A 16,913-nucleotide genomic window follows, 5' to 3' on the forward strand; every position below is an offset into this window, starting at 1 on the left:
AATAAAATGAGTACCTTGGGTAGAACCAGGGGTAATAATAGGCGGTTGAAGCGTAGCACTGGCCCTGTTACCTTCCTTGTATACCTTAGGCCCTAGATATAGCAGACTACCCTGCTATACTCCCAAAGCCACGGGAGCGGTATAAAACGGGAGACTATTATTATTATTATTATTTCAATTCTAACGGAGTTTATATATGTAAGTATACCGTATTTGATTAATTTTTACCATATTCTCCGGCTAACCCGGGTTTTTGATAACCAGGGTCGGCCGCGGTCCCGATTAATCCGAGTTATCGAGGTTCCACTGTAATCATCAAACAGTGATACATATCATTTTAGGGAAGTAAAAAATAATAATAATCCAAAAAAGTATAAAATATTATTGGTATACTTTATTTTATTATTACAAAATTAGCTGTCTCAATAAGATACACACAACAAAAACAAAATATTTCTACTTCTACAAAAATATATACATCACTTTAAAATTAATATAGAACACAATATATTTTAATTCTAGAAACAAAAATTGCAACAATGAGATGCCAAAAAGGATAATTTCAGTAAGATTTAAAAAAGTTATATAAAATTTATAAAATGTATAAAAATATTTGGTATGGTTGGTTCATATTGGAATGTACTTCTTATAGCTTAACTTATGTGATCGATCGGCTATTTTATAAAAGGCCCCTATTTTAAGGCAACATTTCTATTACTATATAATATTTGAATTAAAAAGTCCTGAAGGATTCTTCTATTGTCCAATTGGGTAAAATAATATTTAATCAATTAGCAGCTCGAAATGCACAGAGCCCGTTCTATCGGCTCTGTTGTAAAGTATGTTCCTTGCCCAGGCTCTGCACTCTACGTTAATAACGATACCAGCTGAAAAATAAGTAAAAAAAATTAAAACACATACTTGACTATATTAAGGGGGGGGGGGGTATGGTTTGAAATATTTAATTTTTATTTATTATTTCAAATAAAAGTGCATACTTTCAAGAATACTCTCTGAAAATTTCAAAATAATCGGAGTAAAATTACCAGAGATACAGCGTGTTGAATATCTCTACCTTCGACTCGCTTTGCCGCGACTTCGCGCCAGCACGCTTGAGCGTAGTCAGAAACGTTAAACAACTGTTCGCCTTCTCTTTTGTACATTACACCTCGATTCAAAAACATATTCCAATGTGCATCACTTTACAATTTGGCAGACAAATAAGAAGATGAAGATGCAGTTGTCAAAACTTTTTTCTCAAAACGCATTTTTTTCAAAACCGCTTTTTCAAATGCGGTGGACATTGTAACTGAGAAACTACTCGGCCGATCTACCTTATATTTTGCACAGATTTTCTTAAGACATTTCATGAGGTAACAACGTCGAGATATTTTTCTTTTTTTGCTTATTTTTCGTTCAACAATAATAAATCTGTTGATTTTCACAAAATTTTTACCAAAAATTTCATTTTTTTGATTTCTGAGTGATACCAAAAATTCAAAAATCATTAAAAATCAAAAAAACTCGACGTTGTGACCTCGTGAAACTCATAAGCTAATTAAATATTTTTGAATGGTTTGTTTCGTATGATCTAGTGATGAATTCTGATGTCCACCTCAAAATCCATTTTATTTGTGAGCTGCCTGTCAAAATTTGTCACCAATGGCTTACTTTTCAATATTTTTGATGGAATTTATTTCTAAATATTCTTTGAATTGTACTTAATATGTTTATTTAATTTAAAAATAAAATAATTGTACCATAGCTTCGAAAAAAAAATCACAAAAATGTGCTTGATATGTTGATTTCAAACCATACCCCCCCCCCATTAGGTTTACATTTTATACAGTGGATTAATTTTTCAGTTAGGCATACATAAAGTAGTTGACAAAATAAACTTACAAAATGAATTTCAGGAAGAAAAAAATCTGGTAACAAAGATCTTTACAAAAAGTGACTATCCATAGTCATTTATAAACAAGATTAGAAATGTTACAAGATTTAAGAAAGAAAAAGCAAAACACCAAAAACGATCCAGAAATGCTCACAAGGCATTTCAAGATAACAACAATACCTTATTTAAAAGGCTTATCAGAAAAATTAAAAGGCATAGGTATCAAATACAACATCACAACACCCAACATACAGATATATTTTGTCCAAAACCAAAACAACAAACAACACACAGGAGAGATCCAAGAATGGCATTTATAAAATACCTTGTGAATGCAATAATTTTTATCTGGGAGAAAACCAGGGCCGCCGCTACCATGTGTGCTAAGTGTGCATCGCACACAGGCGGCCAAAAATAGGGGCGGTCAAAAGCAGGCCACTGATGTTCTAATATTGCAAACAATAGGTAACTATAATTATTACCTGATACGTAATATTAAAATGCGTTTCATTTTTCATTTATAGTTCTTTTTTCATCCTAATTTAAAAATATGTAAGAAAATATTATTTATTATATGAACTGCCCTTTTACAGGTACAGTCATAAAGCAGTCCCGGGGAGCATATTTACAGATGCTAACGTGTGTTGGCACCGGGGAGTGGAAATCTGTGAGGTTTTGGAAAAACAGTACATTTGCAAATACTAACTGATTTGGACACCAGAGTGTTGAAACCAGTGAGCTTTTGTAGTGGCTATACATGCACTATATATAAATACACATTCAGAACAACATGCACAGATGCTAACAGCTATTGACACTCATTTTAAATTCTGCATGGCGGCTGTGGCATTGCTGGTTTGCCAAGTAATATTGGGAGGATATATACAGTTTAAATAAATGAGTATAAAAAAAGTAGTAAACAAAATTATTCAATAGGCGAGATAAATTGGTAAAGAAGAAAAGAATAATTTCGAGAAAAACATAGAAAACATGAGGAACATAATTACTTCCAATCAAGGAAGTCACATGAAAAAAAATGATAAAGCTGTTTAACAATAATCTAAGGCAAATCGAAAATCTGTCAGATTTTTTTATTTTTGCATGTCAGTCAATAATTTTTGCCCTATTCAAAGGCAGAAAAATTAAGGTTTAACTATCTGCTGTCAGCAGAAATTGCGGATCTCGTAGTCCAATGTGGACGATTCTATAACGAATATAAAGTTTTTATTTTTTGTGATTTATGGTATACAGCCAGTTACAGGAATTTTTCCTTGTGATATTTAAAAAAAAGAAACAAGAAATTAATCATAAACCAACAATCATAAATACAAACCAAGAGCTACTAAACTAGTCTGCTTTTTGATGGAGCTGGTGACACTTATGAATATCTTTGGCTGTAGAACAGTCTTGTTACTGATATGTAAGTACAAACCTATTATTAATAATTTTATGTGTAGAAGGTAAAGGCAGTTATTGTTTTTATTTGATTCGGAGTTGGACCACCATCTCCAGATAGCTAATTCTGCATCTATGCGTCTTCAGTGGAGCTATGCAGTCACAACTCTAAACCAAATATCAACACCCTGCCTATTTAAGGGAAAACATCGCGATGCAATGATTCCACCTTTGAGACGCAAAAACAGCGATATCTCTCTTAATACGAGGAAGACGAAAAGCCCTAGACTCAAAGTTTACTACATTTAAACAATCAAAATAATTGAAATAAAAATAATAAACAATATTTTAAATCCAAGACTTTTCGTTAAGAAACTGCTTTCTGGATGCATCCTGTATCTCTGGCTTTTACAATATATAAGCACAAGAGACGACGAATATAGAAGAAAGTAAATAAAGGACACTGCCACGTATTTACCTTCTTTTCGTCTAGGGAAAGGACCGAAAGACAGTTTCAGGTACTTAAATCTGAGTAAAGATGAAAAAGTTAAAGGCAATTTTATGTGTATTTTTGATCTTATACTATCTTGTCAGGACTCCATCAACTCTTAACCAACTAAGGATTGACGGTAGTATATATTAAATTATATATCACGCAATTCTCATCAGATTGGTCATTCCCAATGGCAAAATGTCTCAATATACACCTTAATGTCTACTCAATTCAAGACTCTACAGTGGTTTACTTTACCATAGTGGTTTACTTTATTTTGTAAATTGTAGTTGTTTTCTATATACATATATTTTTGTGTTTTTTTGTAAAATTTTAGCTTGTAGTTTGTAATGTATGGAAGACTATGTACTGGGCCTGATGATGAGGCAAATACTGTAAGCCTCGAGACCAGTTGCGCCACATTTTTTAACATCAATTAAATGCAAACTCAAAGATTGCGAGCATTGACTTAATTTATATCCAATAGTAAATATATAGAAGTTTATGAAATAAATATCCCTATGGGATAAATTTGAATTTGAAACGGGAAACCTGGGACCCTAATTAGATGGAAAAAATTTAAAGTCAAAAATGCGAAGAAACAAAAGATACAAATATAAAGACACAAAAGGTATAAAAAAAGATCCCACCCTTTTACAGGGGTCTCGAAACACACGTAAAACGTCTTTATATCTTTATACGTTGGTTACATTCGCAAAACGGAAAATAAAATAGACAGGGGCGACGGGGCGTGCGGTCCATGGAAGCAAGGGAAGCATTGCTTCCCTTGGTTTCCGTGGTAATGTCGTACCAATTGAGTAACTGAGATTATTTAAAAAAATGAACAAACACATAAGCAGGATTTTAAGTTGTATACGAGCAGTGCCGGATTAACCATTAGGCGGACTAGGCGGCCGCCTAGGGCCCGGGCACTTGATGGGGACCGCATCCCACACAAATGCATTAATTAATATTAATTAATATTAATAATATTAATTAATATTAAATTATTTAAGCAGTAATTTAAAAAAAAATGTTAAAAAAATCAAATAGGGCTAACTGAGACAAAAAATTTATGATTTCCCATCAAACTCAGTTTTTTGCTTTGTCTTCTGTCAAATATCAGTAAAATACAACCGACTTCAAGACAAATTAAGTAGTTATCTTCAAAGGCATTTTTATACTCCATGTTCTAATCATTCCCTCAATTTGGTAATCAATTTTGCAAGCCAATTTGGTTTAGAAGCTGGTAATTATTTTGGTATGGTACGTTTTTTTTTCAATTTCTACCCACCGATGGGCCTTATAGTCCATTCACTCACGGTAAAATATTGTAAAACCTCCGGATTTTAAAGAATCTTTGGATTTGACACAAGACCCATTTGACATGAAATTTGGTATAAGCATAGCTCATGTTAGCTATGCTTATACCAAATTTCATGTCAAATATCACTTTTTTCTTTGACATGTTTCAAAGAAAAAATTGATATTGTGCCAATGTGTGTTTTTGCTCTACGGTTGAGTTCAGCCCTTCTCGGGGGTGAAAAAATATACCGTCAAAATACGTCCGGAAGTGGATAAACTGACTAATTCTAAGCAACTTTTGTTCAATAGAGTTTTTTCATCAAGTCAATACACTTGATACAATAATTCAATTTCGAGTTATTTGCAAGTGAATATCTTCATTTTTCAACAAAAAATAACACATTTTTATACGGTTTTTCGCAACTAACTCAAAAAGTATTTTATCGAAAAAATATTCTTGGCAAAAATATAGCTTTTAAAAATTGAAAAAATGGTGTATGTGTGCAGTCTGTAGACCCAGTCGAGTTGTAACTAATGAAAAGTAGGTTCTTATTCGGTATTAGTATTGGCTAGTATTAGGACCACTTTTATTTAATATTTATCTAAACAATATCACAAGAATTAATAGTTTCAACGGCCACATTGTTTGTTACGCCGATGACACAGCAATATTATTTGTGGGAAAAACATGGGAGGAGGTTAAAACCAGCTCTGAAATTAACCTAAAACAGCTAAACTTATGGCTAAAATTTAACAAACTGACATTAAATATTAATAAAACAAAATATATCGCCTTTAGCCCAACAATTGTTGACCAACCTACAAATTTTCATATAAAATTGCATAACGCAAAATGTCAAGGACAAAATTGTGACTGTTCTTCAATAAAAAAAGTTTTCTCTATAAAGTATTTAGGTGTCTTCATAGATCAACATTTACGTTGGTCAGACCATATCACTCATGTCAGTAAACGAATAAGGGCTCTAATGCATAAATTTTATATTTTAAGAGATATTCTACCCAGGAAAAAATTAATCATGGTTTATAACTCGCTTGCAGAATCAGTCGTAAGATATTGTATTGTAGCATGGGGTGGCGCGTTTAACAAAACTCTTAACATTTTAGAAACAGTTCAAAATACTCTATTAAAAATAATTTTTAAAAAAAGAAAACTGCATCCAACAAAAAAATTATATGATGAATCCGAGATATTTAGTGTTAAATCCCTCTACATCTTCAACTATGTTTTAAATGTTTATATAAACTCAAACAAATTTAAATTTCAAAACAACCGATTAACTCGATCAGTAACAAATATGGATATTAGTATTCAGCAGTTCAAAAAATCAGTAACACAAAGATCCCTAATGTTCTTTGGACCTAAATTTTATAACATAATTCCTATACATATCAAACAAGAACCTAAATTATTTAAATTTAAAAAATACATAAAAACCTATCTAAAAACCCACTTACAATTATTTTTGGACGCAATGTCTTAATGTATGAACGACAGCATAATCAGAGTAAAATTTGGGTGTATATTGGTATTATAATTAACAAAGTATTCAGCAGCTAGAGAGGTTTACCGTCCGTCTTGTTCTGTTGCATTATCTCTTCGATAGTTAGGTATGTTACTTCTTAGTTCCAACCTTAATACTACTTTTATGTACAATTGATACAGTTTCGATTGACATAGTACAGTGCAAAACAGGCAACTCTTGCCTAGGCATGGTGCTGAGTCAGTCGACACTAATAATAATATAGGATCTAAATGTAAAATGTTGTACACACATATTTTTGAATCAATTTTGAATAAATTTGAAAAAATTCGTCAAATTCCAAATCGAATATTTCAACGTGAAATAATAAAACAATTAAGCACTTTTCATGATAAACTCATCATAACTTGTTTTAATGTTTAAAAAAGCATTATTCTTGTTTTTTAAAAAAATTTCTACCATAAAAAGTAAGCAAGATACGCTCAGAATAAAGTTGATCCCATTTTTTGGGTAAAAAAAACTGGTGAAAATAACCCCCTAATTAGCATCCCAAATGAAATTAATCCTTACCGCTTCACAAGCTACTTTACTTATGTATTGTTTATATGCTCTGTGAGTTTTATCGGTATAAAGTGCTTATTTATAAAAGGGCTGTAGTAGAAAGGGCTTGAACAAGTCACTAATCACGAGTGTATGCAATTTTTTTTTTATTTGGCTTAATGCCTCGACAAAAACTAATGGCCATTGGCATTGTTCAGTGGATTTTTCCAATCCAGTACCTAGTGTACCAGTTGTGTGTTGAGTAAATGTCTTGTTACTTAGCTAAGTCGTACTCCGGTGAGTACCGATCCCACAAGGATAGAAACTATTTTCATTTATTAACTTTTAATAAATGAAAAATTCTCCACCCAGCGTATGCAAATTTTGAACAGTTATATCTTAACCAATTTTTATCTTCCAAAAAAACAAATCTGAAATATTCAGAAAAGCAAAACCATTTTTTTACTCTTTAAGATTTTTGGTACCACTAATAATTTTTAAGTTATTTTGAAAAAAACCCATTTTTTTCAAAATTTCAAAAAATTTGTTTTACTTCCCAATGTTTTGAAATATAAGCACTGTGAACCCGTGAAACTTACAGATCATATAAATAATATAGGTACTTATAAGTTTTTTTCAAGATTTTACAATCAAAGGACATCGCACACATCTTATGGAAAATATAATGTCACTCAAATTCGATAAATTCTTATCATTGCGCCAACTCTTAAGTATGATTAATTACGGCGCAAATTGCAATTAAAGTTTATCGAAATCACATTTTTGGAGTCCATAAAATGTTAGTTTACAATCATTATTGCTCTGAGTGCTATTCATAACAGCTTAAATCCCGCTGGACCTAAGCGGATTAGTGAAACTAATCCGCTGATTTATGGAGTACCGAAAATCTGGGCATTTTAAAATATTTTTTCTCTCTCTAACTTACGTACCTACCCATTTGATTTCAGATTTATTTATATCAATTTCTGCTCTTATTTTTGAAAATAGAGAGTTGGCGCAATAAGATTTGATCGTTAATTTAAAACGAATCTATTGGTATAAATTTTATTGAATTTGAGTGACATTATATTTTCCATAATATGTGTGCGATGTCCTTTATTTTAAGCTTTACTTGCTTAATTTTGATACTTGAAACTTATAAAAAAAACAAAAATAAAACTTTTTTAACACTTTAAAAAAGTTGTGATAATTTTTCACCGAAAAGTGCTTTATTTTTTGGTTATTTACGTTGAAATATTTGATTTGGAATTTGTTGAATAAGAATCTACTTTTCATTAGCTCCAGTTCTGCTTATACTGGGTCTACATTCTTCATACATACACCATTTTTTAAATTTTGTATACGCTATATTTTTTCTAAGAATATGTTTTCGATAAAATACTTAATTTTGGAGTTATTTGCAAAAAACCGTCTAAAGACGTGTTTTTTGTTGTTGAAAAATGAACATATTCATTCGCAAACAACTCAAAAAGTATTGACTTAGTGAAAAAACTCGATAGAACAAAAGTTACTTAGAATTAATCAGTTTATCCATTTCCTCACTTATTTTGAATGTATGTTTTTTCACTCCCGAAGGGGTGGCACTCATACCCAGGGCAAAATCACATATCGACACAATATCCCTTTTTTTCTTTGGTATACATATTAGCTATGGATTATTAATGAGAAGTTGTTGCAAAATGTAAAAAAAAAGAAAAATGATCTTCTTTACATTGTCGTAATTTATTTTTGGAGTAACTACTTCCCAAAACAACATAAATATCTGTAAATTTGTTTTAAGTAAATGGTCGCTATAAAGAAGCCTACTTCTTATGGCCGCCTAGGGCCCCATGATGCCTTAAACCGTCACTGTATACGAGAATATTTAATTATGTAGTACAAGCAGCAAGTACCTAATAAGAAAAGACAAACGTACTCTATTTTTGTCATACAGTAAATATCAAAGCAATGAAATACTGGTATTAAGCACGTAAGCAGCGTTGCATGCTGCATCCTTCCGTACTCGGACCATAATCGTATTTCTACGGTGGTATTCGAGTTATGTCGGCATAATAATCTGATTTTAAAGTCGCTTCTCCTCAGGCCCAGGCCTATCTATGAATGCATAATGCCGCATTTATACTCAGCTATTGCTACTGCCGCTGCCGTTGACGGAAATATTGCCCGAAATACGATATCAACGCGATTGAGGTGTTTACATCAGTTCCTCGCCAATGTCCCCACAACTCATTACCGAACGACTCACAAGAAAGGAATGTGACAACAACATCGTCTTGCTCCCTTACTCACTTGCCGCTTTGCCGGCGGCAAACCCGCCTTTGACTTCTCTCCTTTGACTTCCGTCACTAGAACCGACTTTTTGGGTATGTAGGTGCAATGGCAGTAGCATGAGCATGAGCAGCGCGAGTGAGCTATTTACACATTCACGCTGCCCACTTCCCTGTCCAATTCCCTGTCGAACAGGGCTGAGTATAAATCCGGTATAAAAATCATCGGGAGGACGGGGGACACTACACGCTGACCGGCGAGTTAAGATTTCGGGCATTTATCTTTAGCTTATAAGCAGTTTTGTCAATTGCATACGAAGATGATTTGAATTGAAATAGGATTTACCAGCACTTGACAATGATGGGCTTCGTCCTTCGTCGACTGATTTTGTGGAATTATGACAATGGATTTTATTGAATTATTTATATAAATAAATATATAGAATTATTTATATTATAAATACTAAATATTATTTACATAAATATATTATAAATATGTATTAGTGTTTTGGAAAATGGTGAAAATGTGAAAAGTGGAATACAGAAACCATAAATAGCTCGAGAGGATTTTTGGGTAGTTTAATAAATTATTTGAATTTTAAATTTTAACTTTGCTTTTTTCAGAAATACTTCCATTCTCAGATAATTTATTTAATGTACTGCAATGCAAGATAAGCGAGATTGGTTTCTGTGTAAAAAAAATAGCGAATTTAAATATGTTATTAACAAAAAGAGAGAGATGACTTTGAAAAATGCTAGAATAATAATATGATGGCAAGAAGTTAAGCCTAAAAGGAAACGCATACGCACTGATAATGTTGGAAATGTCAAATCATGCTATCGCCGACTATACGATCAGATTTTAGATCAAATATGCCAACGAATGGAAAATAGGTTTTAATAATTTTGATGATCGAGACTATCTTCAGCTGTGTAATTTTAATACATTAAAAAAACACATTTTCCTGAAAAATAAACAAAATCTTTGATGCGTCTTTATGGGCAATATTTTGACTTGATTTCATTACGTTCTGAACTAACAGTTTTATATGAGACTGAGGATATTGAGCACAATGAATACTGACACAAAAAATATTGCCAATGAGTTACTAATGTTTTTTCCACCTACCTCTATCGAAAGTATACATTTCCTGACCTGATTGTAGGGAGGAAAGTCGTACTTTTTCTCCGTAGGGAGTATACTTAGTAGTATACTGCCTACCTTACTATACTCCCTACTATATCCTTTTATAAAGGATTTTACTTGTTTTTTTTCAATTAAATATTTATAATCTGATTAAAGAAATGTCACAATATCCACCTTTGTACTATTGTACACGAAAGTTATAGACGAGTTTTCGAAAAATGGTAGAAGAATTGAATTACATTATAAATAGGTGTTTTTATATTTTTTTTTTATAAATTGCTTCCCCTGTTTCAAATTTTACCGCACGCCCCTGAAAATAGAATTGGGAAGAGATGTCTTTTTAAACACAAAATTTATTTCCCTACACAAAATACTACTTCCGAATTCGACTCTTCGAAATAAAAAATATTAGAACTCTTGGGTGGTCATAACGAGATATTTTTTGGTACAACAATGACTTATATAGGGTGAGGCAGATAACTGGCCTATTAGAAATATCTCGAGAACTAAAGGCAACAGAATCATGAAAATTGGAATAAAGGGGTTTTGAAGGATGATCTATTAAATGAAAATATTTTCATCTCTTTGCAACTTCCGGTTATACCGGAAGTTGCTTATAACTTCGTTTTTTTAAATGGGACACCCTGTATATTTTTACATTTTTGGATTCTCTTCGATATCCTCTTTCTAAAAATATGAGGTTTTGTAATATTATACAGGGTATTTTAAAAGATAATTACGTTTTTTTATTAATTTCGTAGCAACATTCACACCCTGTAGAATTGTAGTAGTTTGACATCGAAAACTCTACCTACGTTCAAATGATTTTTAATATACTCTACTATTGTTAAGAATCATTAGTATAGCTAAATTTTTAATTATAGTATACAGGGTTGGTCGAAACTCGGAATGAGTATTTTCTGAGTTTTCTTAAATAGAACATCCTGTATTTTTGTATTGTAATGAAATGATATTTTATAGTACTTTTTTATTTCTTAAGCATTCCCTATACCTAACTGCTTTAATTTGTGAGTAATGGGTGATTCAAGCTAAACATTAATTGCAACAAAAAATACGTAAAATTTTATTAGGTTGGCCGTGAAAATACTCAATCCCAGTTAATTTTTCAGAAATAAATACATATTAATCTAGACTGGTCCTTAAAATTACCAATAATGGTTCAGCTATCAAAATACCTACGTAGTTAAGATTGTTGGTGCGATTAACAATTAAGCACAAATTAAAGCAGTTAGGTATAGGGAATGCTTAAGAAATAAAAAAGTACCATAAAATATCATTTCATTACAATACTAAAATACAGGGTGTTCCATTTAAGAAAACTCAGAAAATATTCATTCCGAGTTTCGACCAACCCTGTATACTAAAATTAAAAATTTAGCTATACTAATGATTCTTAACAATAGTAGAGTATATTAAAAATCATTTCAACGTAAGTAGAGTTTTATATGTCAAACTACTACAATTCTACAGGGTGTTAATTTTGCTACGAAATTAATAAAAAAACGTAATTATCTTTTAAAATACCCCGTATAATATTACAAAACCTCATATTTTAAGAAATAAGACATCGAAGAGAATCCAAAAATGTAAAAATATACCCATTTAAAAAAACGAAATTATAAGCAACTTCCGGTATAACCGGAAGTACCAAGTAGATGAAAATATTTTCATTAAATAGATCGGTCTTCAAAACCCCATTATTCCAATTTTCATAATTCAGTTACCTTTAGTTCTCGAGATATTTCTAATAGGCCATTTATTTGCCTCACCCTGTATACTGTAATACTTACCCACTGGTCTTTCAAATTTAACTGCTACTAAAGGACTTAGGTAACCTTCAGAGTTCAAGTACGGAAAATAGTAACCAGGGAAGCCCTGTACGCTTCGGGGATAGTATGTAATGGGGCCCAAGTATTCTACATCAGCAGGATTTTCTCCTTGACATGAGACCCAAACGTTTCTCAACTGAAATAAAGAAAAACAATATTAACCAACAATCAACATTATCATGTACATAAATTTATGAAGGTAGTATTAAAATTTAAAAAATTAACACAAGAGATTTATAAAGTTAGTTTTAAATTACAGTACACTCCCTCTATAACGAGAACTGAAATGGCGGACTAATTACCTCGTTATCAGCGGATCTCGTTATATCAGACAACAATAATATTGATGCCTCTTACGTAGTTTATTAGGTGTCGATGGTCGACCTGAACAATGAAACTTCGTACCTACCATCGTAAATTGTAACTTTCCTACCATATGTATTTAATATCATCATTCAACCCGAAACTATCCACTGCTGGATATAGGTCTCCTTCAGTCTTTTCCATGCAGTTCTGTTTTGTGCTGTTTGCATCCAGTTTTTATCGATCCGTTTTATGTCATCAGACCATCTGGTTGGTGGACGACCTCTACTTCGATATGCTTCTTGTCTTGGTCTCCAGTGTATTATTCGCTGTGTCCATCTGTTATCCGACATTCTAGCTATGTGTCCAGCCCAGTTCCACTTTAGGGTCATAATTCTTTCTATGGCATCCTTCACTACTGTTCTCCGTCTTATCTCTCTGTTCGTAATTTGATCCCGACGAGAAATGCCTAGCATTGAGCGTTCCATGGCTCTTTGGGTAACACGAATTTTATTTCTTACTTTCTTAGTTATTGTTAAAGTTTCTGCACCATAGGTAAGTACTGGCAACACACACTGATCAAAGACTTTTCTTTTGAGACACACTCTGTCTATTTAATATCGGCCGATAGATAAACAGAAAGAAGTTTATTGCAGGCGGTGTTTATTACACCACCGGCCTCGATAATAACACAGATGTTGGGAATTTCTATATACAAGCAGTTGGGGTATTAATTTATAGCCATTACTTCGCTAAAAACAGGTAAAAGATCATATTATTCGATTTCATTTTTCCTCGTTATAACCAATTATTCCTCGTTATAGTGGTGTTATAGTTCAATTGGTATTTCATGGGACATCTAGCGTACCTCGTTATAAGCGAAACCTCGTAATACCCGTGTTCGTTATAGAGAGAGTCCACTATTACGCCAGTCAATGGGAACAAGAATAGGATATTACCTCCGAATTCTATCCTACTGCATGGATTTTAATGAAATTTTGGGCCTCGCCTCTACTTATCTCCTAATTCAAAGTCTACCCTATGCCGATGTGTGCTCTTATCTTGGGGGTGGTTCCCACCCCTTCTTAGGGGTGGAAAATTTTTTGGTTAAAATTACCACGGAATTCGCTAGAGAACCTAATTCTAAGCAAAAACTGTTCAATAATTTTTTTTAAAACTCAATACTTTTTGAGGTATTCGTGGTTAAAAATTGGCCATTTTCATTGAAACTTAATACCTTTTCGAACGATTTTTTGAGAATACCTTAAAAACTATGCATCTAACTAAAAAAAACTATATTAAACATTTTTGTAGGTTATAAAAAAAGAAACAGACACTTGCTTTCATAAATCTTCTAGTTATAATACAAAAAGAGATATGGTAGGTGAAAATAGTTTGTTTTTGGTACAATCTCAAATTGGTGTATTCAACTTGAAATAACAGAGAAACAGTCGATTCATCATCATCATTCTCTTTGCCTTATCCCTATGCGGGGTCGGCTTCCCTAATTGCATTTCTCCACACAATTCTATCTTGGGTCATATCAATGTTAATCCCCTTTACCAACATGTCCTGCCTTATCGTCTCCCCCCAGGTCTTCTTTGATCTTCCTCTCCTACTCCTTCCAGGAATCTGCACTTCAGCTATTCTTCGTATTGGGTGATTAACATCTCCACGTTGAACATGACCAAACCATCTTAACCTATGCTCTCTCATTTTGGCATCAATTGGTGCCACACCTAGACTTCCCCTAATATACTCATTTCTAATTTTATCCTTCTTTGTCACTCTACTCATCCATCTAAGCATTCTCATTTCCGCCACATGCATTCGTTGTTCCTCTTTCTTTTTCACTGCCCAACATTCAGTTCCGTGCATCATAGCCGGTCTTATGGCTGTTTTATAGAATTTTCCCTTCAACTTCATTGGAATTTTTCTGTCACACAACACACCACTCGCTTCTTTCCACTTCATCCATCCAGCCCTAATTCTACTGCATGCATCTCCATCTATTTCTCCATTACTCTGTAATACCGATCCTAGGTACTTAAAACTATTGCTTTTCACAATCATTTCACCATCCAAAGATACCATTTTATTTGTAGTAACTCCATCTTTAAATGAACATTCCAAATACTCTGTTTTTGTCCTACTAAGTTTTAAACCTTTTTCCTCCAGAGCTTGTCTCCACTGTTCCAGTTTTTGTTCTAAGTCTCTTTCACTATTTCCTATTAACACTACATCATCAGCATACATTAGGCACCATGGAATACTACCCTGTAGTTTCGATGTTAGCTGGTTCAAAACTAATAAGAATAAATAAGGACTAAGCACCGAGCCTTGGTGCAATCCTACTTTCACCTGAAATTTATCAGTCTCTCCCACACCTGTCCTAACACTAGTCGTTACTTCCTCATACATATCTCTCACAATCTTTACATATTCGCCAGGGACTCCTTTCTTATTGAGAGCCCACCACAGAATCTCTCGAGGAACTCTATCATATGCTTTCTCAAGATCAATGAATACCATATGAGCGTTGGTCTCTTTATTCCTGTATTTTTCCATCAGCTGCCTTACAATGAAAATTGCATCTGTTGTTGATCTGCCTTGCATAAAGCCAAATTGATTATCGGATATTTCGGTTTCTTCACGTATCCGTCTATCAATTACTCTCTCCCATATTTTCATGGTGTGGCTAAGTAGTTTTATAGCCCTGTAGTTTGTGCATTGTTGTATGTCTCCCTTGTTTTTGTAGACAGGTACTAATATACTGCTTCTCCATTCGTCTGGCATTTGTCCAACTTCCATAATTCTGTTAAATAGACCTGCTAGCCAACTTATTCCTGTCTCTCCCAATGGTAGGGGAGCAAAGTATGCTAAATGTGCAGTCACTCGAGCGCTTTGGGGACCTATTGGGTTGTGAAGGATAGGTCCTAAAACCAAAAAAAGTTAAGTAAAGTTTTCCATTTTAGTGGGCGCTTGCCATTTTTTAATTTAATTTTCCATTTCCAACAATCGTTTTTTCCGATTATAACGCCATCTATCCACAATTCGAAAAAATGTTTCGAATAAAAGTTACTTATTTTTACGTAAGGAATCCAAATCTGCAATAAAAAATGAGGGCTCCTATTTGAGATTTTAAAGTAACCCCCCACCCCACATCCATGGGGGTCGTGTTTGGTACCATTCGATAGATTTTTCAAAAATATTGAATAACTGTATTTTATAGTTTTTAGATCTGATGTTCATTTCGCGAAATATCGCGGGATTCGTATTTAAAATATTAAATTTACCCCCACCCCTCTCCGTGGAAAGTCGTGTTTGGTATCATTCGATAGATTTTTAAAAAATATTGGGTACATATTTTTTAGTTTTTCGATCTGTCATTCATTTCGCGAAATATTCGCTTTTTTCTTGTGAAATTTTGGGACTCACCCATTTCCTTACGCCCGGCTCAAATCGTCAGATTTTTGAAATATACACTCTTTTGCATGTACTTAACTTACCTTATCTTAATCTGACAATTTCGAGTTTTTTTAAGGAGAGATTTTTTTTCGGGCCCCCCTTAACGAACTCCCCTGTGTTAAGAGCCAATATATGGTAGAGGTACATCTGCAGGGTACCAGGTTTCTCCCATATGCTAATCTGACGCGCTCGAGTAACTGCAAAAATCCCCGCTTGGGCACCCCTACCACAATGCTCTCCATACTTCCCCAGGAATATCATCTGGTCCTACTGCTTTTCCTTTCTTTATTTTTTGAAGCGCTTGAGCCACTTCCTCGTTTGTTATTCTGGTAACCATTGCTGTTACTGTCTCCGTTAACTCGACAGGCTGTCTGTCAAATTCTTCATTTAATAAACTGTCAAAATACTTTCTCCATCTCTTTTTGACATCCTTTTCGTGAATTAGTATTTTATTATTTTCATCTCGGATACATCTAATCTGATTAAAATATCTTGCTTTCTTTGCTCTCTGTTTGGCTATTTTATATATCTTTGCTTCGCCTTCCCTGGTATCAAGTTGATCGTATAGGTTTGGATACGCTTCTGCTTTAGCTTTTGCTACTGCTACTTTCGCTTCCTTTTTGGCGACCATATAGTTTTGAAGATCTATATCCGATCTGGTTTCTTGCCACTTTTTATATAATTTTCCCTTCTCTTTTATTTTTCCTTGTACTTCATTTGACCACCAC

General features: G+C 33.3%; 1 protein-coding gene across 2 annotated transcripts in view; it reads right to left on the minus strand.

Annotated features, from left to right (window-relative positions):
- Nucleotides 1-369: 369 nt before the first annotated feature.
- The window catches only part of LOC126883029 (sodium/potassium-transporting ATPase subunit beta-2-like), a 118,509-nt gene continuing 101,965 nt past the window's right edge, over nucleotides 370-16,913 (minus strand). For both annotated transcript variants that reach the window (XM_050648215.1, XM_050648216.1), the window contains exons 4-5: nucleotides 12,376-12,550; nucleotides 370-887 (exon numbers count right to left, since the gene is read on the minus strand). In XM_050648215.1, coding sequence (XP_050504172.1) covers nucleotides 784-887; nucleotides 12,376-12,550 — 279 coding nt within the window. In that variant the 3' untranslated portion in view covers nucleotides 370-783. The remainder of the gene's footprint in view (nucleotides 888-12,375; nucleotides 12,551-16,913) is intronic.

This window comes from Diabrotica virgifera, chromosome 4, assembly GCF_917563875.1.
Source record: "Diabrotica virgifera virgifera chromosome 4, PGI_DIABVI_V3a".
NCBI lineage: Eukaryota > Metazoa > Arthropoda > Insecta > Coleoptera > Chrysomelidae > Diabrotica > Diabrotica virgifera.